The 26,179-nt window shown below is 33.6% G+C and overlaps 2 protein-coding genes across 5 annotated transcripts in view; one reads left to right on the top strand and one right to left on the bottom strand.

Moving 5' to 3' along the window:
* LOC134238982 (activating signal cointegrator 1 complex subunit 3-like) overlaps positions 1-26,179 on the bottom strand; it is a 90,197-nt gene that overhangs the window by 14,230 nt on the left and 49,788 nt on the right.
* LOC134238974 (CUB and sushi domain-containing protein 3-like) lies at positions 94-25,905 on the top strand. Of its 4 annotated transcripts, none has more exons than XM_062721121.1 (6): positions 94-754; positions 18,239-18,349; positions 19,416-19,700; positions 22,707-23,051; positions 23,268-23,408; positions 23,589-25,905. In XM_062721121.1, the coding sequence occupies exons 2-6, from the start codon at positions 18,286-18,288 to the stop codon at positions 23,795-23,797; spliced, it is 1,044 nt and encodes a 347-aa protein (XP_062577105.1). In that variant the 5' UTR covers positions 94-754; positions 18,239-18,285; the 3' UTR covers positions 23,798-25,905. The 4 variants fall into 4 exon arrangements, with proteins under 4 accessions (XP_062577105.1, XP_062577107.1, XP_062577108.1 ...); XM_062721123.1 differs by lacking the exon at positions 94-754 and adding an exon at positions 8,635-8,799; XM_062721124.1 differs by lacking the exon at positions 94-754 and adding an exon at positions 11,072-11,240.

The raw sequence follows: 26,179 nt of genomic DNA, 5'->3' as shown, positions 1-26,179 counted from the left end.
ATTCCTGTATCCCCCCTCTCTGCTCCCCCATTTTGAATTACTTCCAAGTTCATCCTAAATGTTTATAACTGATTCAGGTGCAAACATTCATCATTACCTAACTCCATGCGTAAACCAAAACAGAAAAATTACAGCCGAATTCTATCAACACAGCAGTTATCTTTTCTAGTTAAAAAGTTGTGAAACACTTGATAGCTTATTAAGAAACACTCAAACTCTTGAGTGCACAAAGAGAGATGTTTTTAGACATTTCAGTGACCTTCAGGTGTGCTACATTGAAAAAGTTCTAAAATTGCAATTAACTGGTTACAAGAGACCAAAAGCTTTGCTGGGCTGTTCCTGGAGCTGATTCCTCTTCACTTGCTATTGATGTGGTAACTTTAAAATAGAAGACAATAAATATGATCTCTGCCTGGGTATGTACACTTACAACATGGACTGACCACTACTGATAGCCCTGACAGATATAACCTTTCTGCAGGTACTTACTTGGACCAGAGCCCACTGCACTTACTGACCAGAGCCTGGAACTGCAGGAATTGACCAGAGACTTATTGACAAACCTACTGTGCATTTCAGCAATATTGTGAGTGATTTTTGTATCCTCTTTGGTGGCTCTTCAGGTGGTGACAGTGGTACCTGCACTTGCTGAAACCCCTCCTTTTGATGTCCCCCTCTGATCCTCCTACCAGTGGGCAGTTAGTCTGGCACAAGCCTCACAACCCCGGAACATAAAAGAATCTAATGATACACAGTAAGTCGGACTTGATTCATCATTTCTGTAATTGGCTTTGCTGAATTTTTACTTTTGGCTCCTAGTTCTGCTATTTGTAAGAAATCATAAAACAAGGCAGTAAAACATTTCTGTTATCTTCTACTTTGTTAAGAACACAAAAATTAACCAAATTTAACATCTGGTTCATGTGTGCAAATTATTCTGCCTCTATTGCAAGACAGTTATATGTCCCACTGACCTGTTCATTTTAAGGTTCAGATTGTTTTTGGACAGTTTATATTGTTTGTATAATTTGGAGCACCAATATACATTCTTTGAAGCATATTGTGCATGTCAATATTTTTCCATCAGCTTTCCAAGTCACTGTAATAGTAAGTGCAATCAACTCCTGTCTATCGTGTTTTCACTTGTATTGTCTGTCTGTTTGTGTTGTCAGTGATTTGGAATAAGGCCACTACATCATTGGCAACTGCCATACAATTACTGCCATTGGAATCAGCTGTTTATCAGCTGACTTTTCTCCACTGTTTCTGTAACTAATTGTGCAATAATTCTGAGTGTCATTTCTGTCAGATGGCCATGAAATTCTTACACTGTATTCTTTCTCAGATTAACTATTATATATGTAGCATTCTCCTATAAACAAATTCCTCTTTTTACTATCTTGATAATGTCTTCAAGATTTATATTAAGTTTACATCTGATACTATCAAATCTACAGATATATCAGTGTAGTGAAAGGTCAAGGTATTCAGAATCTACATTCTCCAGGGGTTCAAAAATCATGAAGAATTGGCACACTCAGTGTGTGTTGCCTTTCATTAAAACCAATTACTATTATACTATAGTACATTCCAAATAATTAGAGACACCTATAAATAAGCAAAATAGGCAATATAAGTCATATAGTAATAGATCAAATGAAAGGGAAAAATTCCTATAAATGAAGAAGACTTAGAGAAAGGACAAGGTATAGTGAGGACTGAATCTGGCCCTTTACTTGATGTGAAATTTAAAACACAGTTAAAATTGTCATTTTAGTTTGTAGCGTAGTTAAAACCTTAACTGACATTGTAGATTTCCAATCGTTGTCATAATGTAAAGAGGAAAATGATGGAGTTAATCTTTGGTTGTGGCCGTTATAAAATATCAGATTCTGGTTAAGAAACCTGAGTTTTTCCTATCTCTGTTCCTTTCTTTCACTTTTCCCAATATTGTTACCCCTTCTGTTGTTCCATCCATCAGGCGTCATGCTTTATGAGACATGGCTGACATCCCCGCAACTCCTTTACAATCCCCCGATCTTCTTTATATTTTTTTATTTCCACTGATTGATGTGTATAAACTATTCAACCTGTCTGTCTCAACCTTACATCTGATGATGCGGAGGAAAAAGTTTCCTCACAATTCTGCAGGTTAAATCTCTCAACCGAAATTCTAAAATAGATTACATTGTTTTATGCAGTCTTATCAATATAACTGATTATTCCTTCTACCTATTTTTCTAAAATGATGGTGTCTGTCTTCATTTTTTTTTATTTTGAAAAACATATATTTTTGGATGTATACATGAAGGATGCATGCATCAAAACGGTGAAATTTTTATTATGGGATTTCTGTGTCTATCATCTGAGGTTTGAGAGCATGAACTTTTAACAATATGGAACCAATAATAAGCAACCATCCAGTAAATTATAACAAGAATATGAGAGACAGATTTTTTAGTTGGATAAGGATCAACCAAAAAATTACAAATTTACTGCAGTACTCTAATGAATTCTTAAAAAGAACACAAAGCAATGAAGATTATAGGAGCACATTCAGACACTTTCTTACAAAGAGGCCCTCAAAAGCTAATTAAATCTTCTCCAACTTTCAGTCAGCACCCTCATCAATCCCCCCTATAAAAAAAACCCGAGCAGAAAAAAAACCTCCAACTTCATGTCCCTTTGGAGTCAGACAATGGATTCATCACACAATATAGGTTATCATCCAACTAGATAATCATTTCAACAAAACTCTCTCTCTCTGTAATCCATTATACATGCATGTCTAAAATTTTAAGATAAGTTTTCCAATTATTTCAAGGAATTTCTGATAACAAGGGATCTTCGTGCTGTGCATTTTTTAAATTTAAATTTAATGCTTGCACTTTCAGATCTTTCAACTGACAGGATAGTCTAAATACATGAAATTCTTTTATCTAGAATATGTCCTGATTTCTTCTAAATTTATCTTAATATTTACATGAAAATAACTTTTTTTTTTATCTTTTCTTTCTGAAAATAACAATTACTTTAAAGTTAAAAAACATGCATTAAAGTATCCAATACCCAGAATATTTGTCAGTGAAGTTACTAAATAAGCCTGACTGATTCTAGCTGTTCTGTTTAAGGTCACTCCCAGACTATTTCAACATACTATGCGAGCAGACCGCCGTCTTCTCTACTTAGCATTTTCAGATTTTTTAGTTTCAAGGCTAAGACTTCAGGGCTTCTTTAACAGAAGGATGTACAACGACCAAAAATCTTTATTGCCCCTTAAAACTGGATTCAAAATACTATAACGTGATATAAATATGCTAACTGGTACTCATTTTTGTGACACCTTGTTTTCAAAAATATAAAGATTTGTAGGTGTAAGAGACAAATTTTTCACAAATGTTGATTATTGATGTATATACTATAAAATATTAAAAATATACTAGTATGTGAAAATGAAATTTTTGCCATTCAATGGTCTTGTGTATTTAATGGAAAATAAAGTTCTGATAAAAGGTGATTTACTGTATTTATATCAGCGAAAGTGTTTGTATGAAAAGTTGATTGGGTTTTCTTATTGAAATGAAATCATAAGTAAATATTGCCAAGAAATAAAACAATTGTAAAATGATTTGCTGTTACAGTCCAACGTCTTAGGATGTGCTTTTTCATACTCTCAAATCCACTACTATCACTCAATATGGAAATGTGAGAACTGTATTCATTGGACTGATTTGCCATTCATCCTAATGAACATCAAAGACTAATTATGTTCCCCAAACGAAGTTGGGGAACATATTGTTTTTACTCTGTTTCTTATTAGGGTCTTCCGTCTCCAACGGAAGACCCTTCTATTATTCTATTGTTTCTTCTTCACTTTTATTATTCTTTTTTTTTTCTTTACAATTTTTGTGCAGAAGATTTCTCGAATACGGCTCGATCGATTTTGTTCAAATTTTCAAGGATTATGTGTTTCTATCTGAAGTTTGTACCCCCGGCTCAATTTTGAAAAAATCACTTCCGGTTGGAAGTTATCGCCCTTTCAGTGATTTTTAGAGGGTCTCCTTGTCCATGAGTAATCTCAAAAACGACATTAGCTAGAGAGCTGAAATTTTCAGCGATGATAGACGACACATTGCTGATTTGCACATTGGATTTAAAATTTTTCAGAAAGGTCTAATATGGAAGCTCGGTAGGGGTCAAAATCTAGGACACGAATCATGAGTGAATTTTCGAGACATTTTGTATTATATCTTTTAAAGTATAATTATTTTGTTAAGACATAGTGAACAAAATTTGTGCAGAATGTAAAGATCTTTAATACGATATCAAAAAAAAGTGCTGACTCATCACATTAGGGGCCAAAAGGGGCTAAAAGTCTTTTTTCGATAACTCTTTAACAGTCAATATTTTGTTATACATTATTGAAGCAAAAATGTTTATCTCAACAATATACAACTGTATATTATAATTTTAATATCGTATATCACATGATTAGGGGCCAAAAGGGGCCAGAATGCTAAATTTTTGATGCTTTATATCTCGAAAGTGAGAAATATTTTGACAAGTAATGTTGAACAAAAGATGTTCAAAATCATGTTCTGAACAGTATGCAACCTTTCATTTTTCGCTAAACGTCCCCATTAGGGAGTTGAAGGGTTGGCCCCTAAATATTTCTTTTGCAAATAACTCGAAAACGAAAATAAATCTCTGAATAGTTGTTGAACAAAAAGTGTTCAAAATCCTAAGAGCTTTAAGATGAAATCAAGAAAAAGGGCTGGGCACTTAACTTAGGGGCCAAAAGGGGCTAAAAGTCTTTTTTCGATAACTCTTTAACAGTCAATATTTTGTTATACATTATTGAAGCAAAAATGTTTATCTCAACAATCTACAACTGTATATTATAATTTTAATATCGTATATCACATGATTAGGGGCCAAAAGGGGCCAGAATGCTAAATTTTTGATGCTTTATATCTCGAAAGTGAGAAATATTTTGACAAGTAATGTTGAACAAAAGATGTTCAAAATTATGTTCTGAACAGTATGCAACCTTTCATTTTTCGCTAAACGTCCCCATTAGGGAGTTGAAGGGTTGGCCCCTAAATATTTCTTTTGCAAATAACTCGAAAACGAAAATAAATCTCTGAATAGTTGTTGAACAAAAAGTGTTCAAAATCCTAAGAGCTTCAAGATGAAATCAAGAAAAAGGGGCTGGGCACTCAAATTAGGGGCCAAAAGGGGCTAAAAGTCTTTTTTCGATAACTCTTTAACAGTCAATATTTTGTTATACATTACTGAAGCAAAAATGTTTATCTTAACAATCTTCAACTGTATATTATGATTTTAATATCGTATATTACATGATTAGGGGCCAAAAGGGGCCAGAATGCTAAATTTTTTATGCTTTATATCTCGAAAGTGAGAAATATTTTGACAAGTAATATTGAACAAAAGATGTTCAAAATCATGTTCTGAACAAAATGCAAACTTTCATTTTTCGCTAAACGTCCCCATTAGGGAGTTGAAGGGTTGGCCCCTAAATATTTCTTTTGCAAATAACTCGAAAACGAAAATAAATCTCTGAATAGTTGTTGAACAAAAAGTGTTCAAAATCCTAAGAGCTTTAAGATGAAATCAAGAAAAAGGGGCTGGGCACTCAAATTAGGGGCCAAAAGGGGCTAAAAGTCTTTTTTCGATAACTCTTTAACAGTCAATATTTTGTTATACATTACTGAAGCAAAAATGTTTAACTCAACAATCTACAACTGTATATTATGATTTTAATATCGTATATTACATGATAAGGGGCCAAAAGGGGCCAGAATGCTAAATCTTTGATGCTTTATATCTCGAAAGTGAGAAATATTTTGACAAGTAATATTGAACAAAAGATGTTCAAAATCATGTTCTGAACAAAATGCAACCTTTCATTTTTCGCTAAACGTTCCCATTAGGGACTTGAAGGGTTGGCCCCTAAATGTTTCTTTTGCAAATAACTCGAAAACGAAAAAAAATCTCTGAATAGTTGTTGAACAAAAAGTGTTCAAAATCTTAAGAGCTTCAAGATGAAATCAAGAAAAAGGGGCTGGGCACTCAAATTAGGGGCCAAAAGGGGCTAAAAGTCTTTTTTCGATAACTCTTTAACAGTCAATATTTTGTTATACATTATTGAAGCAAAAATGTTTATCTCAACAATCTACAACTGTATATTATGATTTTAATATCGTATATTACATGATTAGGGGCCAAAAGGGGCCAGAATGCTAAATCTTTGATGCTTTATATCTCGAAAGTGAGAAATATTTTGACAAGTAATGTTGAACAAAAGATGTTCAAAATCATGTTCTGAACAATATGCAACCTTTCATTTTTCGTTAAACGTCCCCATTACCGAGTTGAAGGGTTGGCCCCTAAATATTTCTTTTGCACATAACTCGAAAACGAAAAAAATTCTCTGAATAGTTATTGAACAAAAAGTGTTCAAAATCCTAAGCGCTTCAAGATGAAATCAAGAGGAAGGGGCTGTGCATTCAAATTAGGGGTCAAAGGGGACTAAAAGTCTTTTTTTCGATAACTCTTTAACAGTCAATATTTTGTTATACATTACTGAAGCAAAAATGTTTATCTCAACAATCTACAACTGTATATTATGATTTTAATATCGTATATTACATGATAAGGGGCCAAAGGGGGGGGGGGGCAGAATGCTAAATCTTTGATGCTTTATATCTCGAAAGTGAGAAATATTTTGACAAGTAATTTTGAACAAAAGATGTTCAAAATCATGTTCTAAACAATATGCAACCTTTTATCGTTCGCCAAACGTCCCCATTAAGGAGTTGAAGGGCTGGCCACTAAATATTTCTTATGCAAATAACTCAAAAACGAAAAAGAATCTTTGAATAGTTGTTGAATAAAAAGTCATCAAAATCATGGGAGCTTTCAGATGATATGAAGAAAAATGGGCTGATTTCTAATGTTTGGGGCCGTGAGGGGCCAAAAGTCGATTTTTTAAAAGTCTTTAATGTTCAATGTCTTTTTTCAGATTATGGAAAATCATTATTTTAGAATGAAAATCTCAATCAAAATTTTATCTCATCTTATCAAGAATCGGACGGAAGACCCACTCGTTGCTCGCAACGAGATCGTATCTAGTTATTATTATTTTTCTTCTTCTTCTTCTTCTTCCTGGGTACTTTTTTGTCCGGGAGTGATCTTGTAAACTACACATCCGACTTAGGTAAAACCTTTTTAGGGTCACTAGGCATGTTATGTAGATTTGCGGAATGAAGGTCATTTTGCACGCACGTGCTTGCAAGAGCGTGCACGTGCAACGCGTGAAATGACCAATATAATAGATATAGCCATAACTTTTCTATTTTTGGATGAAATGCTTTGAAACTCATAATCTGATGATATATTAGTAGCATAGACAATATGGTATGGTCAAAAAAGCAAGATCTCACGCGCATGCACGTGCGCTTCGCTCTGATTGGCTGATACTAAATTCTCAATATCTTTCTTGTTTTTTGACGAAATCCTTTGAAATTTTGAACATAGCCATGCATTATGATTTCGTACAACATGAAATAAAGCAATTATCATGAAAACACGTGCATGCACGTGCGCTGCAATCTGATTGGCTGAAACTTTAAACAGCTATAACTCCCTTGGTTTTCAACCAAACAGGATGGGATTTGGAACATAGATAGATATAATGGACTTCTACAAGTAGGTATGGTCACCATGCACATGCATACACGTGCGTGTACGTGCGCTGCAATCTGATTGGCTCAAACTTTAAACAGCTATAACTCCCTTGGTTGTCAACCAAACTGGGTGGAATTTAGAACATAGATAGATGTAATGGACTTCTACAAGAAGGTATGGTCACCATGCTCATGTATGCACGTGTGTGCACGTGAAATGAGTAAAATCAAAAATACACTTGAATGAGCGTATTTTTTAAATAATTTTGGATTAAATACTTTAATATTCAGTGTATTAAAATACATAGATTGTGTAGACAAGATGATATGGTCATAACGCACATGCATTCACATGCACACGCGTGCAATGCTAAAATTTGAATGAACTTGGTACACTTCTGGGTAAATCTTGTTAAAATTTCAAATGCATAGATTTTGTCTTATTTAATGAAGCTTACAGGGAATATGGCACCAAAAGGGAGTTGGGAAGCGTTTGGGGAACATCTGTAACGGTCCCCGTTACAATTAGCACTAGTTCCAAGTTATCATTGAAAACAAACCATTCAAGCCATATCAGATAAATCTCCTATTTTAACTTCTTTTTATTTTTGAATCGATACCTAAAGTTCATTGCTTGTGATAAATGTTTATCCAAAGATGCTGCATACAGACTTTTTATGCTGTTTTTGGATGCAATTTTATCCTGACTACCACAAAGATAACAAACAAATCACATGAAAGCCGGCTCAAATATGCCTCCTAATGCCTTAGAACCTGTACATAAAGCGTTAATCCAGAAGTACACCTTTAATCAGCGGTTTGTCTGTTAATAAACAATAGAAGAGGCACTACACATTAATCACAGATATATCAAGGTGGCGTCTTGTTTAATTATTTTGATAGATCAAAGTTCGTCAGCCTCAGAAAATTACCTAGAACCAACAAGGTGTCTTGGCATTAGTGGTTATAACTAGATGTTGAAATCCTGCGAAGTTCTGGCAGTCATTAAACCATTATAACTGTGGTCATCTGTTCAGTGTTAGTTACTTAATTGTGTAATTCATCAGGGATAATGAATAATTTCAAAAAGGTAAGATGTACTACTAATTACTCCAAAGGTGCTTACAATTCTAAGGACAATGATAAGAAAATTTTGACCATTCTATCTCCAATAATTAACTCTTTAACCAATGCATTGTACACCAGTTGAGCACCATGGTCCTAACAGTAGCTGTCAAAATAAGAAAATGGACTTCAATATTCTGACACTCCCACCCCCCCTCTTTGCAAGTTTCAAGCTTTGGTTGAATTTCATGATCTGAGCAGAATACTTTACCCAAATATCATTTCAGGAACAATTTTTTTAGGCATATGTCAGATTTTCTGCAATAATAACAATTCCGAGCCCAGCTGGATTCCCAATCTGCCATATTTATTACAATATGTTACCTCTGCTCAGGAAACCTGTTCCGCTGGTCTTAATTTCTAAATATTTTGAAACTATGGCATTTCTACCTATTGCTATCAATAAGCAAGTTTATCTCGTAAAATAACATGCTTAATATCAACTACCTGATATAAAGCTTGTTTCCAATGTGGCCAAATTGTTTGAAGAAAATCAGTGTTTATTTATCATCAAAAACACATCTATGTAAAGATTGAAGTATATACACAAGTAAATCCCTCTGAAGGCAAACTCTCACAGAGCCAAGTAACGGTGTATAATTGGAAGAAATTAAAGCTGTAATTTTGATAAAGAATGGAATTTCATATATGCAAAACTTTAACCTGTTTTACAACTTTCACTTAATTTGATTTATGATATCGCTTTTAACAAGTGTGTATGTGTGTTTGCTGGTGTTTCATTCCTGACTGGAAGAAATATATTTTGTGGTAGCAATCTTCTATAGATCCAACATTAAAATGAAAAATGTTAATCCTTGTTTGATATAAATATTGAATTTAAAATATTTTTTTTAAAGTTAAAATGAAACTTCAATGCTAGGATGAACACACCAACACTTTAATCATTTTAAATGGACCCATCTTACTATGTTGACTTCTGATATATGCTGATAGATGTCATCCCCTTGATAGATATCATGTAGATATCCCCTGATAGATATCATGTATCTGGTCTGTAGTCTACATCCTCAGTAGTTACAGTGTTAAAGTCTCAATGAAATCTAAATTTAAAATGTCTTCATTACTGAATCCCTCACATTTATTTGAATTCCCATCCTTTATAAACAGTATACCGTATAATCCCTATTAACCGACCCTACCCGTATAAGCACCCCCTTAGGTCTTTTTCAATTGTCAGGAAATAAGAGCCCCCTGTACAGTGATTTAAATTATCTAGAATTGTATCAAAAATCTGTAAAAATTTGAAGGAAGTGAAAAGGAAACTTGTTTTTTTTATCAAATTTCTTGGTGGAAAATGATTCATTAAGCATACTTTGGGTGGATTATCTTCATTTAAAGTAAAGTTAGACATTAGTTTGGAGATTCTTTGAATACATGTATATATATTTTTTTAAAAATATTTTTTGAAGTTAAGATATGATATTAAATATTTCAAAGAGAATACCAAAATAACCATCCCTTTTTTGCAATTTTCTAAGCACCCGGGCCGGTTAATAAGGATTAAACGGTATATTAAATTTGAAGTCTATGATGAAAAATATTATAATCAAAGAGATACAGTTGAACTTAGGTATCTTGAACCTTGATACCTTGACTTCCATGGATATAGGTCAATTAAAGTAATTTGAATATGGATAGGTCAATTAAAGTAATTTGAAAGTCTCAACTACAGTTTTCTTATTGTATCGTAACCCCAATTATCTCAAACCTTCAGATATCTTAGAGGGTTTTTTTCCTCTGTCCCAATCAGTTTGGGATAATAAGGTTTAACTGTATCTTAAAAAATTATCACTACAAGATTTCTTGTGATTTTTATGATGTCAGGACAGATAAATGTATATTCTAATATTACAATAGATATTTACGGCCTTCATATTACGTGTATCAATTCAAATGACATTTTCATTTCTGTTTCATATTCAAATGCTCTCAAAAATTGATCCTGGAAGAATTTATATGCAAATCAGAGCTATAAAATTTACAAATATCAATAAAGATTGTCATATTTTATAGGGCCACTGAATCAGTGACATAATGTATCGCCATATTAAAATATAGCTATTCATAAAGAGCTGGCAACAGGAGGTAGGAATGGCGTACTTGGTCCAATCCCGATCGCGTCCACTAATCAATGTCACACACTCATAACAAATTAGTGCCGAGTTTAACCAACAAAAGCCTGGACAATCAAATGCATTATATCCCCTTATTTACACAGCATTGATTTAGAGCTAATCCACTATATTTTCAAAAATGAGCAGTAATAAGGATTGATTTTTGGGTGTGATATGGTCCAGTTCCTTAATTAATGTGGGAGAAGTTGTGCCTGTTAATTGGATAGCACTACAATTACCTGCTGGGTATGATTTGGGCTTAGCTACACAGGTAATGTCTTATTGCACTACCATAACTCCATCTATTTAGCACTGAAATTTAAAAATATCAAAAACTTTCCTAAAACTTATCTTTTTTCAATTTCAATTCAAATAACTAGAAATGTTATAGTCAGAAGGATATGAATTAATGTAATAAATGATTTGTCTTGGGGAATAGAATGGAATAGATTGTGATGTATCTTTATCATAGTGGCACACTGTGATTCTATCTATATTGCAAAAATTCTGCAGATGTAATGCATATACAAAATCTACAAAATGCACTCCAATGTAAATGAATAGATGAGTATCGGATTTGTGCTTTTAGCTTCAGAAATAAGCTCAATGCATCAATGTTTTATTTATCTATAGAATGTACAGATACATATTTCATCTTATTAGCTCAGTGCTTGAAGATTGTAACTATAAAATTCTCCTATTTTCACTCTTGTTTGCTGATAAAATGAGGATCATGGGTTATAACTTTCATCTGGTAACTTTTTCTTCCTAATATTAAAATGCTTTGTGCCAATTTTGTTTGATATTGGTGCAGTTAAATGTTCTAGAAAAGTAAACAAATTAAAAAAAAAATTAAAAACTTGCAAAAGATGAGAAGAATTATAAATGAACAGGGAGACGGACACATTTTTTGATTAAAAAGCTTACTTTGAGCATAATTGGCTTAGGTAAATATCAAATATCTGCACAGGATATCTTTTATGGAAGACCTGTAATTACTAGATTTTTGTTTAGTTTACTTATACTGATTAATGGCATGCAAACAGATGGTAAAGTAAAGCTAGTATGTCTCCTATAATGTGACTTTGTATGTCTTCATTTGACTGTTATAATGTGACTCTGCCATGTCTTAAAATTCAATATGACTGTTATAATGTGACTTTGCCATGTCTTCACACTTTACAATAATTGAGACACACAGAAAAAAATCATCTATAGTACTTCTATTAACACAACTGTTTGGAAGAGTCAAGTTGATCTCAGATGAAATCCAATGATCTATGAATCTTTCAGAAATACATGTACTTCAATCACCACTTTCTTTTTAATAATGTCACAATGGTATACTTTAAAGATCTAAAACCACTAATGAGGATAGCGAGATTTTTTGTTCCATTACCACAGTGAAGAAATGATGATATTTGATATTCAATATTTGAAATGAAAATGGAGTCGAGATTCATCGTTCTTAGAAATAGATCCAGAAAAGTGGGATCAGAAATATTTGGCTATCGTTTTGGAGATATGAGTTTTCAAGTTGTTTCCCATTCAGAGCAAGAAATTAGTTCTTAAAGTGAGCACTTTTTATTCAAAGAAAATCATTTAACTTTTTGTCCATGTACAAGGACCATGCTTTATATCTGGCATAGTTCACCAAGCTGACAGCTGACTGCGGAGTATCCTAATTCTTTACAACAGTAATATACCCCGTGATCTAGATACTGGGAACTGTGTCAGAAGCCTACTACAGAGTGTGATGCCTCTACCTCAGTACCACACTATTTGGCATTCCTTGGGTCTATATTGTAAACAAAGGCAATCTACTGTGCCAAGTATTTCCAGGAATTGGGTAAGACTTGCCATGTAGCAGTTGGCAGCAGAAAATAAACCAAAAACAAAAAATGACAATGTCACTCAGAGACCAAGAGTGTACTTTTATCAGTAATCTTGACCTTTGACCAGGTAGTCTGAAATTATAGCTCTTTTAATTGCATAATGAATATGAATAAGTCAGCAAGTTAAAATATTCTCTTTTTTTAGCTAGAAGAAACACCGAAGTCAAACAATATACCTTCTGTTAATCATTCAATTCAAATGTCAGTGTAATTGCCTCACGAAGATAATTTCAACAATTTCAGCCTACGCCCTTGACCTTTTACCAAAAGACCAGGTTTTTTCCAGAAATGTGGAGTACATACTTGTCTTCAGTTTTCCAAAACTTGTGCTTAGCTAAGTTTCAAAGAAACATATTTTATTCCTTCAATGATCAAAGGAATAATCTTAGACCTTGACCTTATGCCAAGTGACCTTCAAAGGTGTCTTTCCTTTTAATATCCTTCATTACTGTATTTTTTCTGTCTCCACTTTATATCTGAATTCATCAAGAACCTATCAGAGCAGACTTGGGAAGCTCGAAGCAGTGACAGGTGGACATTGTTGGTCATTGTGACAATCTGATTAAATGACCAGGTCATTTTCCAATTGTCCACTTCACGGATCAATGGCACAGTCTTAATAACATCAAACGTGGTCAATCGGTCCCATTACAATCACAGACACACCTACACCCAACTAGGGCTGTATCTGTGTCACACTAGGGGCGACATATAACCACTAAACTGTGTTAATGAAATCAGATAACAGTCAATCTAACAATTATGTATCTATTGATACAATTATATCAATTTCACGGTACCACAATATAGCACAAAATCTCACTTTACGCTAGATGGTTTGAATATGACAGATAGCAATTGCATCTAAAATGTTTAATCAATTGACTCGATGCAGGTATTAATTTAAATCATTTACCATAATTATTCAATAAGGCTGCATAAATTTTCTAACACAGCAGGTTATGGGGCATAGTCATAAAGAAAATCTTTTTTATTCTGAAGAGTGCAATTTTTTTTCTCTTCTCATTGGTGGACATCTTAATATGTCAACTGAGCTCACAATAACGAGCTAATAATTAGAAACAGGCAGGGGTAGCCTGTGTAAATATTATCTGTTTACTGAGAGTCTGCCCCAGGACAAAAACCCTACTTCAAGGTCACTCCAGAACAGCATCCAGTAATTATAGCCATCATCCAATTAATTAAGGGGTCAAAAGGTCATCAGAAGCAGTATCCTGCATTGTGTCATATATATAATACAGGGTGAAAATATCTATTGTTATGGAAGTTCATAATTAAGGATGAATTTTAAGATAAAAATATGGAAATCTTATTTTATATTTAAGAAATTTTTTTTTATACACAATACTGAGAAGGTATGAAAATGCTTATATGATTATAAATACACAATGCTTATAAGTAACTTTTAACCTTATTTTCAATATGTATTGGTATCTTGTAGTTTAGATTTAAATTCTACACAGAAATTTTAATTTTCATGCTTCAATCTTTTGAATTAAAATGGAATATGTCCTTGAAATCCTCAAATGTCTTGTTTGACCTTGACAGTCAAAAAGTTAATTATATTTCATGTCTGGAATATTATTTTTACTTTTCAAAAAAAGTTTCTTAAATTAGAGAGCTAAAAAATGATGCAGCAAATCCATGAAAACTATCAAAAAACTTCTAAAATTAGGAAAAAAGTTTTGGGAAAGAATGATTTAGGGCCCAACATATTGTGTATATGAATCAGTTCCTTTGTATCTAGAGAAGCGTAAACTTTGATCAACAATACCAGACTGGAGAGCTCTCTTTATAGAAACGTTCTGATGATCAATGTAGCCGACTTCCTCTGAATGAAATTTGCAGGTGTGAAGAAAAATCACACATGATGCAATAAAACGACCAGAAAATCGGCAAAATCTTCCTGAAAATCAATCATCCAGCAATTAATTGACTCAGCTGAGCAGCAAAACTAAACTGGGTCTGCAGCAACATTATGGAAGCTTCCTTCAAATCACCTTCTGTTCTAAAACTTTGATATTATCTAAAACTTTGTTAATCTTATCTCAAATGCCAATGTAAAACTAATCTTTCTTAAACTAATGCCCTAACCTCCAGGAACTACCCAATCAAGCTGGCTTCCAATTTCTCAAACATGCCCAAAATTCTAGTAAATTGGTCAAATGTCCATTAATTTAATATTTATCAACATTTTCCTGGGAGCTCTAATTGAGTTTCTTCTTTGCAGATTGTAACAATGAGAGAATACACTAGACAAATAAACGCTCTAGTAACAAAAATCAATCCTCCAATCACCAAATAAAAGTGTCAATAATTGCAGCAAATATTTAAAGATTTATTTAAAGCTTTTCAGTAGGGATCAATATAGTATTGAGGGGGTTCTATAATATTAAGGGGGGTTTGTGTGCACTAACTGTTGGCTTCACAATGCTTGAGTTCTTTAAGTTGCAATATGTTTAATTAAGAGAAAGAATTACAAAGACAAATACACCTGCATGCAAACACAGATTCTTACAATTCTTTGTTCTCAAATATTTAAATTCTTTATTTTAGGAACAAATAATTGTTTTGATGTTTAATACATGTATAATATGCATTTTTTTGTCAATTGCTGAAAAAATCAATCAAAGAACAACTTCTAGAGAATTTGAAAGTATAAAAAAACTTTTGAAGGGTGGACATTTTGAGTTAATAAATACAATTCCTCAAATTAATTTGTTATAAAATACTGATCAAAACAAACCTAAACAATAGAGCTTGGCTATTAAGTGCGGAGGTTATGAATTTTTATAAAGCAATCAGCGACCAACATAATCAGTTTGTTATGAATTAATAACCTTGTATTGGTGGAATATTGTTTGCTTTGGCGTAAATTTGCCACGCGTCCCCATTGTTATCTGGGACTGTCCTTTGTCCAAAAGATAAGAACTGAACACAGCACAAAGAATTGGCTGAAATGGACACCTTATCAGTATTTATCTGTTGCAATCTGTCGTGAAGGCAATATCACAAAATATGACAGAAAATACAATGAACATGGAAACCAATATGTCTTCCTGCACAATGGGTCAAACTTATCATGTGTCTTACACATGTATATAATATCAATTTATATACTCATATTCATAAAGTAATTGATAAAAGATCAGCAGCTTTGACATTAATCAATTAATTAGATTATTGATCCTGCATTCCATTCAGATGATTATTTAACAAATACATGTATATGACCAATTTATCTAAAAATGCTGATCCTTAAAATGCATCCTGGAAATTCAGAAACCTTTTGTATAGTTTTAAAATTTCTAAATCAAAATGTATATAATTCTTTTAACAAATGTTTAACAGAAGAACTTCGATGCTGTTCATATGCATTTGAAGTTTTCAATACATGTATTAAGACATATATCAGATACAAGTTTCAGGCTCATAATAATTATAATTGACTTTATTTATGGAAAATGTTATGCAGGAATATAAAGCCATATATATTCAAGTTTCAATGTGTCACACAATACTATTCCCCATTAATAATTTAGCTTTCTATATGACATGACTTGTTATACCGTGATTTGACTCTCTGCTGAATATGGCTGGTTGATACACGCCACCACAAAATCGTGGCGTGCAGGAGCGGGAAAATGCAAAAATCATGACCTTCATAGTACAGGTGTCACTGGATTCATCTTTCAACTTGACGGAACAAAAGAATCATTATGGATGCTTAGTAAAGCAGCAGGTGTGGGATGGCAGGTTTTTTATGGTAGACACTCACAAAGAAGATTCATTTTATTCAGGCACTGGTGCAAAAAACAAAACTCAGATTCTTATCTCAGTAAATGTGAGGATTGTAACGTAATTCTTCAGAACAGCATTGTCAAGCTTGAAAACAGCTCCCTAAAACTGAAGTAAATAAATCTATGACCTATCAATCATATGAATAATGTAACATTTCATGTTCTCCATACCTGCACACAGTTTAACTCTGGGTTGCAATTTTAAGCCATCATCCTAATGTATTGATCTGGGGGATTTGATTTTGTTTCAGGTTTCATTCGTTGCTTTGCTTTTGGCAATAAATTCTTTGTTTTGGTTCATCTAGTTCATGCAACCTATTAAAATTTCTTAATGAATCATATCTCAACTTTGTCAACTTCAATTCCATACTTTTCATCTACTGATTGATAAAATATTATATTTCAACAAAGTGCATTAACCTTCAATAATTTACTCACTATAGTCATTACTTGACTGTTTTGATTTAAAAAAAAAAATCTATCTGAAGGCCTTTACATATGGTGCAGATGTTGTGTTAAATATTATAACTCATATGTGAATCAATAATAGGGGCTGTTAACAAATAAATGCATTATATAGACCCAGTTTATGTACCCTCCTCCCTAACGGTATTATGAGGGTTTTTTACTACAGCTGTGTATAGTAGAATAGTTCTACAGTTCACCAACTGTTGATGACCAGATCCTGCGACAGGTGAGACAGCTATATCTTCAGATGGCCCATTTATAAACTGATATCCTCTTTGAACACAAATTTCTGATTAAAGCGGGTCATACCTAATGTCAGGTGCACAATGGCCACGCGCCTTTTCTTTTGTTCAGTGATGTCTCCAAATTCTGATTGGCCAAGATTTTGGAAATTGCAAGCCACATGGTGTCTTGAGGATCAACATGTGCTAGGAGTATAATGCTCTACTTTAAGTATTTTAACGGCTCTTGCTGCCTATAATTATCGGCACGCGTCTGCCCCTTTGTTGTGGTGTAGTGTCTATACTGGGAATCACTCTAGCGTGACAGCTGGTCGCGTGGCCAGGTGATTATCCTACACAGGTAACTTACAGGAGCCATATCTTAGCCCCGCCCCCTACCTCAGACTGACAACAGCTACTCGGGCAAAAAGCAACAGATCTCCAAATCAAAAGACTCGGCTAAAAATACTCTGACAGATGGAAAACATTGTCAGTAGGGAAAGAATAGAAGACTTAATCAATTATTCAAATATTTCAAAAGCAGGAGGGAAGCGTGGCAAACTTTTTTTACGCGTGTTTTCTTCTCTAAGCCCCTCCCTCTCTCGTTGAGTCCTGTGACGGTTCAGGGCTTTTGATGTTAGAACCACTTGATGAAAACTGCATGAAAATGTAGGACCATTATTATTTGATTTTTGAAGAGTGGAATTAATTAGATAATCAATCTGGAGCCACTGAACTGTGTCTTGGACCCCTCAGGTATAAATTCAGAAGACAGATGGAATAGGACAACAGATAGCTCTATAAGTTGACCAGATAGCACCTTGTGTAGAAGAGAATTTTTAGTTTGGACTTTTTTGTTTTTAGGTACACAGTTTTGAGTGAATTAGAGTCAGTCTAGAATCTACAGAAAAATGACTTCCAGTTTCATCACCCCAATTGTAATTTTCATCATCACCTTACTAGATTTTGTCACAGGTAAGAAAATTTAAATTTATTATACTTTTGTGATTAAACTTTCTTATAAGCTAATTGAGTTTTTGTTTTTCAAACCTTTTCAAACCTTTTCTTTGCCTTTTTTTAAAATGCAAAATCCAAATTCTTCTTTGCTTAAAATTTGTAAGGAAACAGAAAGAACAAGATTTTGCAAATTAACCTTAGGAACATTTGTTAATATATGATTTGGATATCATAAACACCATATATCAATAGAGCTGAGAAACTGTCAGGGTTAATATTTGTTCCGACAGCATTATAACAATGAATTTTAGCATGACAACATATTCAGCACTGGAAATGTGTTGGCTTAATGAGGGAATGTGTTGGCCCTAATTAAGTGAACTTTGAGTAATAAATATTACCACAGAAGATATAAGCAAATTACATAGAAATTTTGGCGAGAATATCTTCTTTTTCATATATTTATTAACTTAAGTTTATATTTCTAACATTTTAATCAGTCGATCAGAGTATTATTTATTGTCATGTACGGTTTATTATCGGACAAGAGGACAATGCCTTGATCTGTCTATATCCTAAGATGCCCTTCTTTTGAAAACTGTGAACTTGTATAACCATGAAAGACATCCGAGGACTGTGAGAATTAAATATTATGATAGGGAATTCTCATACACAAAGAATTAAGTACCCTAAAAAACAACAAACTTTAAAGTTCTCAAACATCATATCAATTAAATTTACAAGATCAATGATAATGTGTCATAATATGTACACTCCTCCAAATATTATACACATAATACTTCTTAGATAAGAGATAAGGAACCCAGTAAAAGTATGGACAGTGCTGTTTGTAAACTTAAAATTTTTTTTTTTTTTTTAATTAAAAAAAATCTCTCATTTAAAATCCAAAGTAATAAAAACTTTTCTTATATTTACATTGTACCAAGTACTACATGGCAGAAAAAAATGAACAAGTGCATTAAAGTGCAAAAGTTCATTTCTTCATATTTATCAACATTTGATGAGTTATATGCTGAATCTATTTTATCAAAATGAACTCCAGAGTTTTATTTCTTTATGACAGGTGAAATCAGTTCAGCAAGTGCCTGTTTCTCCCGCTCCAACAAAATCGACATTCAGTGTTCCCCGCGCACGATGCTGCGGATACACAAGGTTTTCTTTGGGTACAACAGTGAGGGGCGGTGCTCCTTCACCCCCGGGGATTGTATCTACACGGAACATGAGAACTACCCCTGCGTGGGCAAGGAGACCTGCAGCATCAACCTCCCCAGTGGAGGGTTCGGCCGCAAAATTCCGTCGTGTCAGCAAGAGAGTACCTACTTCCAAGTGGACTACGAATGCATACCAGGTAAATAACATTATGCATCCATAGAAACAAAAATGAGAGCCGGGGAGATAAAATGGAACCTCTGCTTTCATCTAACTTATGCTTGATTTGATGCACTCTTTGAGTAGCACATGTTATTTACAAGTTATTAAATCCTACATGAAGGGAGATAGATTATTAGCTGGTTTTAGGGAGCAAATGTGTTAAAGAAGCTTGGCTTCTCAGCAGGGTATTTTACACTTTCCCCCACCCCTCCCCCTTCCACTGAGAATTTAAGTTGCTCACTCTGAATAATTTCATATTCCTCTCAAGTTCTTTACTCAATTTAAAACTCGGTCTTCATAAAACTGCAGAAAATTTTAACAACAGATAACTGACACCTTCTGACAATGTCTTGCTGCAGAGAAATATCTCGCCAATCGATCTTACGATCATTTTGTGTGCGAGGTAATGAGCATTAAACACTTCTTAAAACTGTTCCGCAGGTGAATCAATAATTAAATCTAGCATTGTTCAATCCTGCACCTGAAATTGATATACTTTCTAAAAGCTCAGATCTTAATCATTATAAAGTTTGAAAGCATAGAATTTCAAATAAAAAGTTTTCTTTGTTTGCTTTCTATAATCAATCTAAACTTTTGAAATTAATCTTTTTCAAGTCCTTAAAACTTTTAAGTTGCTTTATAAAAATAGATTCAATTACGAACAAAAATCTTAACTTTTTTCATTTTTAGACCGTGGAAGTTTTCTAGCTGTAAAATTTCTATCTTAGAATTCAAAAATTCATTCTTATTCACCCCAAAAATCTTCAAAACCTATTGCTATAGTGCTATAAAAACAATAAGTTGAGCATGTCTTGTTCGTGGCCTCTGATCCAGGCCTATAACCTTAATTACACCCTGCCTGATCACTACCATAACCTGCACAGTCTTTGTGTAAGGTTTTGGCATTCTCCTAGAACTCTTTTTATGTGTAATTCATCATTCTTGTCTATGCTGCTAACTTTCTGCTAACGATGATGTTAGTTTGAGCTGCCAGGCCTCGGGGTGGGGGTCCAGTTTAGATCATTATTAGGTAGCTTCACCCAGACAGGGGTACTAAAACTTCTAATAATGTGCTCTTTTCACTTCCCCTGACCCATTATTGCATTAAATCCAAATTCTTATACTCAGGTCAGAAGTGCACGGCATATGCTACAAAAAACTTCACCATTTCATGCACAACTTGAATTTGTTCCACATGCAGTTGTATATATACAGCAACAAATAAGCATATGCAACAACTTTTTAAAACTTAGTTTTAACTGAACAAAATTAACATCATGATTCATTTTGCCATGAAAAAAAATACAATCACACAAAAACATTTTTTTTTTCAATTTTCAAATTAAAAAAAAAGGTAAACTCACTTTATGATTTTTTTTTTTTTTTTTTTTTTTTAAATTACAGTTTGCAAAAACAAAAAATCATTTAGAATTTTTAACTATTTATTTTTTTTTTTTTTAATTCACTAAAAGCAAAGAGTGAAAAAACTCGTCATCAAACAGCTGTCTGTGTTTTCCCTCCATTTCTGTCCTTGTCCCCCATCTGTCACCGTCTCCCTCTGCAGATGGAGGCCCCAATCAGGCGTATCCAGCACACAGCAACAGATGTCCCCAAGGCAACCAGCACAAACTGACAAAGACCCCAATGTCTAATTGCATTATTTCACTCAGCCACTAGTTTGAAACAGCAGGTGTCAAAATTAAATCACCTTTTGCAATGCAGTGAATAAAATCAAAGGATTAGGGAGTATATGCTCTTGTACTTTGGGACAATAAATTTATTCAATAAATTGCCTTGTAGTCCACTCTATAGGATTTCACAATCGTAATCAGCCCGAGTTATTGAGTCCGAGGGTAATGTTATCTTCAAAGTTTGTTTTTCTCAATTTTTGTGGAACATAACCAGCTGTGGGCATAATAAAAACTCACAATTTTGTCAAATAATCAATTATTAATATAAAAACTTCACTCATGACATACTTTTCCTGAAAACTAAAGAATCATTAATGATATATAGATGTCAAATAATGAGAAAAATTATTTCTTATAAAAAGTCTGGAAATGAGTCTGAGAACAAAATTAAAATTTCAGTAAAATTTTAAATTTAACAAATCCTGAGCTCTGATCCTATCTAAGGCATTAACAATGTCATTTAAATCTTTCACAAATGATTTTTTCAACATGCCAAAAATCTGATGATACTAGAATTGGCTCACTGGTTCCTAAAAAAACAGTTAAAGTTCTCATCGCCAATTCCCACGCATACCGTCCAAAAAAGACCGATGGATCGCCATTCTTAGCTTGTCCATTGGGGGCCTCGCATGACATTGGACCCAACCCCTGATAGATAAAACTGATTAACAAATTCTAATATCAATCACAATAATTAATCAGTACCATTAATTTTTTAATTCAATGCCCCTGTGAATATTTCCCATGCCTGCATGTCAACCTCAGGCAGGAAGACTGCCTGTGTCAATAAGTGTATAGAATTAACAAAGGGACCAGATCCCCCAGTATTGTCTGGTCTACGTGGTAAAATACTTATATCGGTGGGAATGGACTCAATATGACTAATACATAGATATTAAGTATCACAGTATATTATGGTAGATGTGCGTAATAATTGAATTCTATGGTGTGGTCTTTGGGACTCTGTAGTTTGTTTACAGTTTAACAGAACAAAAAATTGCCCATTTTCTTTGTTATAAATGTCATGAATTGTTTTTATACTTATAATGCAGAGCAAATTAATTATTGCAATTTGATACAAAGAGTAAAATTTCATTAAAAAAATGTCAATCTCCAATGGATTTATTTAGCACCATTTAATAATTGCAAAATGATGTGAAAAAAGTACAAAAAAAATTTCACGTCTTGCAGTTGAATTTCCGAAAAGTTTTAGAAATTTCACAAATATCCACATAAAATATCCCTTAAATAAACAGAATATCATTATTTATGTTGACTTTTTGAAATTTCAGCCTACATGACCAGAAGTATTTGTAATGTTGAGGACCTTCGGGACCAATCTGGGTATTTAGCCAGCCCTGGTTACCCTAACAACTACCCCTCCAATCTGGACTGCTCGGCCAGGATCTACGTCAAACCCAACCAGAACATCAGACTTTTTGTGATTGACATGGATCTGGAAACCAATGGCTCCGTACGATGTATGGACTACCTGTACGCCAGGGACAAGTCACGCAGCATCACCTTGTGTGCCCGCCGAGCCAACGAACCCATATCTATCATGTGGGACGAGCTCTTCATACAGCTTATGTCAAACGGGATTGAAAATCACAAAGGATTCTGGCTGTATTACGAAGGTGCGTAATCTCAGGCAGGCCAAATTCCCCTCCATCACTGCTAATGAACTGAATAATTCACTGTTCGTTTTCGCCCGATAACCATATTTGAAAAATTAAGTCATTCTTTCAATTGACTTTCATGTGTGAAAATCCTATTAGTGGAATGATGAGGTACCAGTGTGTGATAATTTATCCTCGTCCTTGTCAATAATTAATGGCTTTTTTCTTCTACAGCTGATCCGCCACTTCTGACGACCACCACCGCCCCGCTGGTTTTAAGAACCACGGCGGAAATCTTGGAGGACGAAGCCCCGGCTCCCTTGACCAGGACCAATACCGTCAGAATGCAGACCCAGGAAAATAAACTACCCTTTGGTAAGACATTCACTTTGCTGATAAAAACCTTTAGAAATTAATAGCAAACTTAACATTTCTTAGATATACTCGAATGTTATAAAGTATGAAAAACTGGGAAAGTCATTTAAACACTTTTTTTGTATGTTTGATATTGTATCCTTTAAAGAAATGAAAAGTTGAATTTTTTATTAATTTCAGTGGCCATTATCGGAGGTGTGATTGGGACCCTGAGTTTTATTTTGTTAGTCCTCCTAATCCTTCTGGGGGTTAAATGGTGGAAAGAAAGGCGAAGACGCATGGACAAAAATAGATTCATAGAGGTCCAAAACCCTGCCTACAGAAATAGCACAGAATTCCGCAATAGTAATGTGCCGAGTGACAATTTCTATAATTACATTGACTGCTGAGGGTGACAATGAGAAGAGTTCACTAATTCATGACTAAACAATCAAACTTCACTGTAATTGAATTCCCCTCTCAAGATCCAGAATCGGTCATTCAAAGTCCAGTGACTAAAACCAATGGAGATCTGTGTCGGGCTATTGCTGAATTAACTGGCATGAAATTTTGCTGTGAGCTGATGAAGCAAGAAATTGGTGTTTGTTCAGCAAACAATTAGTGACAAAGTTCTGTCCACAAGACTTCAGCTGTGACTAAGATATTCCAGTGGACAGGATTCCAGATTCACTTTGCCTTATAGTGATTGCAGAAATAGACTGCATTATAACATTTATTTCTAAACACTGATCTGTGATAACAAGACAATAATGGCATGCACACGTGGAGGATTTAATGGTGCAATACATCAGATGTGTATATGAAAAACACATATTGTGCAATATATTTTTATTACATATTTATATCACACTGTACATATACAAAAATCGACTCTCAGTTTTCATATATTTTTTTCACACCATATACTCTAAGTTACAGCATATCAAAAAACTGCATCAAAAAAAAAAAATCTTCTCTGAATGACAACAACCGCACACAAACATTTTATGATTGGCATCAACGAGTTATACTGCTAGGTGGAAAAAGAGATTTTTTCCAATTCCCTGATGACTCAACGCCAGGTTTAAAAAGTGGAAAAAGTGATTGTTTTGAATTTGACATAGAAATCAATATCATCGCATTGATAAGACATAAGGGCTCTTGTAGTCCGCGATTAAACATGGTTATTGCGTGACAAAGCCACCAAATTCTGGTGCCTTTACATCATTCGATTAATGAGCTTTTTTGCCTTAGGCCCTTTTGTTCATTAGCGGCCCCTTAATTCGAAGCCGAATCACAATATACACAAAAAATAACCCAAGTCAATTAAAGCCTCTGGCACATCACAAGAACTGAATAATTTACCCTTAAATGTTTAACCAATTGTACAAGATATTGATGAATCACTAAATATTTTGTTCCATTTCATCAAAGTTCACATTCTTGCACAATAATTACACTGTGTTGTCATAAAGCCGACCTAGTTGTGGCACTATTTATAGAATTGATGTTTTTGTTTGTAAATATTCCAATGTGCACTAATTTATTATTTATTTTATGTAATTTCTACCCAGAGCAAGCTTCTTTAAATGGGATGAAACTTAGAATATGACATATTATCAGAACCTGGGTATTACCTCAGTGTAAGAGTTACCTCCCATTGTAAGGTGCTTGCTAAGTGGCTGTGCTGTGATATGCCATATTATCTGTATGTAAATTATTTCTAGTCAAAACCATGTACTTTGCTGGCCTTGATAATATTATGTTATGTACAAACCTTCTCCCATTTATGATAGATCTACTTTCTACTTAATTTCACTCAAATCTATTCTTGATTACAAATTTCTGTTTTACCCCCTGCACAATTTTTCATTTTTGAATCAATTTTTACATGTTTTTAAAAAAAAATATCACGCTAATTAACAAACGATCTCAAAATTATCAGTATTAATCTTTTTTACCAAAAGTTAATTCATCATTTAAATTTCTTAGTATGTTCCATGGTTAGTACTCATGACCATAATTTGATTTTTAATTCAGACATTTTTAAATCATGTTTAACTATTCCATCCATCACGGACTGAGAAATCCACATCTCATTTTAACACATAACTAATTAAGCTTTATGTAGCTTAATTATTTGTTAATAGTCTGAGGTTGGTAGATGCACTACTCTATGACACAAAACATTTACTACTAAATCACATTGTATATTTCTAATTTACGCACAATCGTTTTGTAGTTGTACGTAGGAATTTGTTCCCACTGGTAGACACGGATATGAAATCCACATTCATTCCACAATGTGTTTGTTGTGAGAATTTGTTTGTTGTATAACATATGATTCCTGTGTTGATCTATTGGGATAAATGCAATTTCTCTGTTTTTTTCCATCATTAATTCTCTTTTTATTTCATGCATAACTTGTTGGTAAAAATTCAAATTGCTGGCAATTTTTAAAAAACGAATGTGAGAAATGTATATCATTTGGATGAAAATGAAAATAAATATGAAAAATATTCTTCTTTTATTGTTTTTTCCATTGTTCAAAGTGCATATAGTTATTCAGAGACAAAGAATCCAATAATCAAATTTCAATTGATGTGGAAGGATATATATTCAGTTGTGCTGTTGAGTAAACAGTCCAGATTTAATAAAGGGCGTGTAAAATATCCTTACTTTGAAGTTTAAAGCCAGAGCAATTTACTCTTGCATAAAAGAATTTATTTCAATAAATGAAATCTGAATTTTAATCTGCTCTGCAGTTTTGAGTCAAAATATACGGTATGTTT

This window comes from Saccostrea cucullata, unplaced genomic scaffold (genome assembly GCF_032062105.1).
Source record: "Saccostrea cucullata isolate Sc308-1 unplaced genomic scaffold, CSIRO_AGI_Scuc_v1 ctg658, whole genome shotgun sequence".
Lineage (NCBI taxonomy): Eukaryota > Metazoa > Mollusca > Bivalvia > Ostreida > Ostreidae > Saccostrea > Saccostrea cuccullata.
Note: the sequence above shows the minus strand (reverse complement) of the source record. Positions and strands in the feature narration are given on the sequence as shown.

Coding starts and splice junctions, on each gene's coding strand:
- LOC134238974 (XM_062721121.1), top strand. CDS start 18,286: ATGACTTCCAGTTTCATCACCCCAATTGTAATTTTCATCATCACCTTA. Junction 18,350..19,415: donor CTTACTAGATTTTGTCACAG/GTAAGAAAATTT, acceptor TCTTTATGACAG/GTGAAATCAGTTCAGCAAGT. Junction 23,052..23,267: donor ATTCTGGCTGTATTACGAAG/GTGCGTAATCTC, acceptor TTTCTTCTACAG/CTGATCCGCCACTTCTGACG.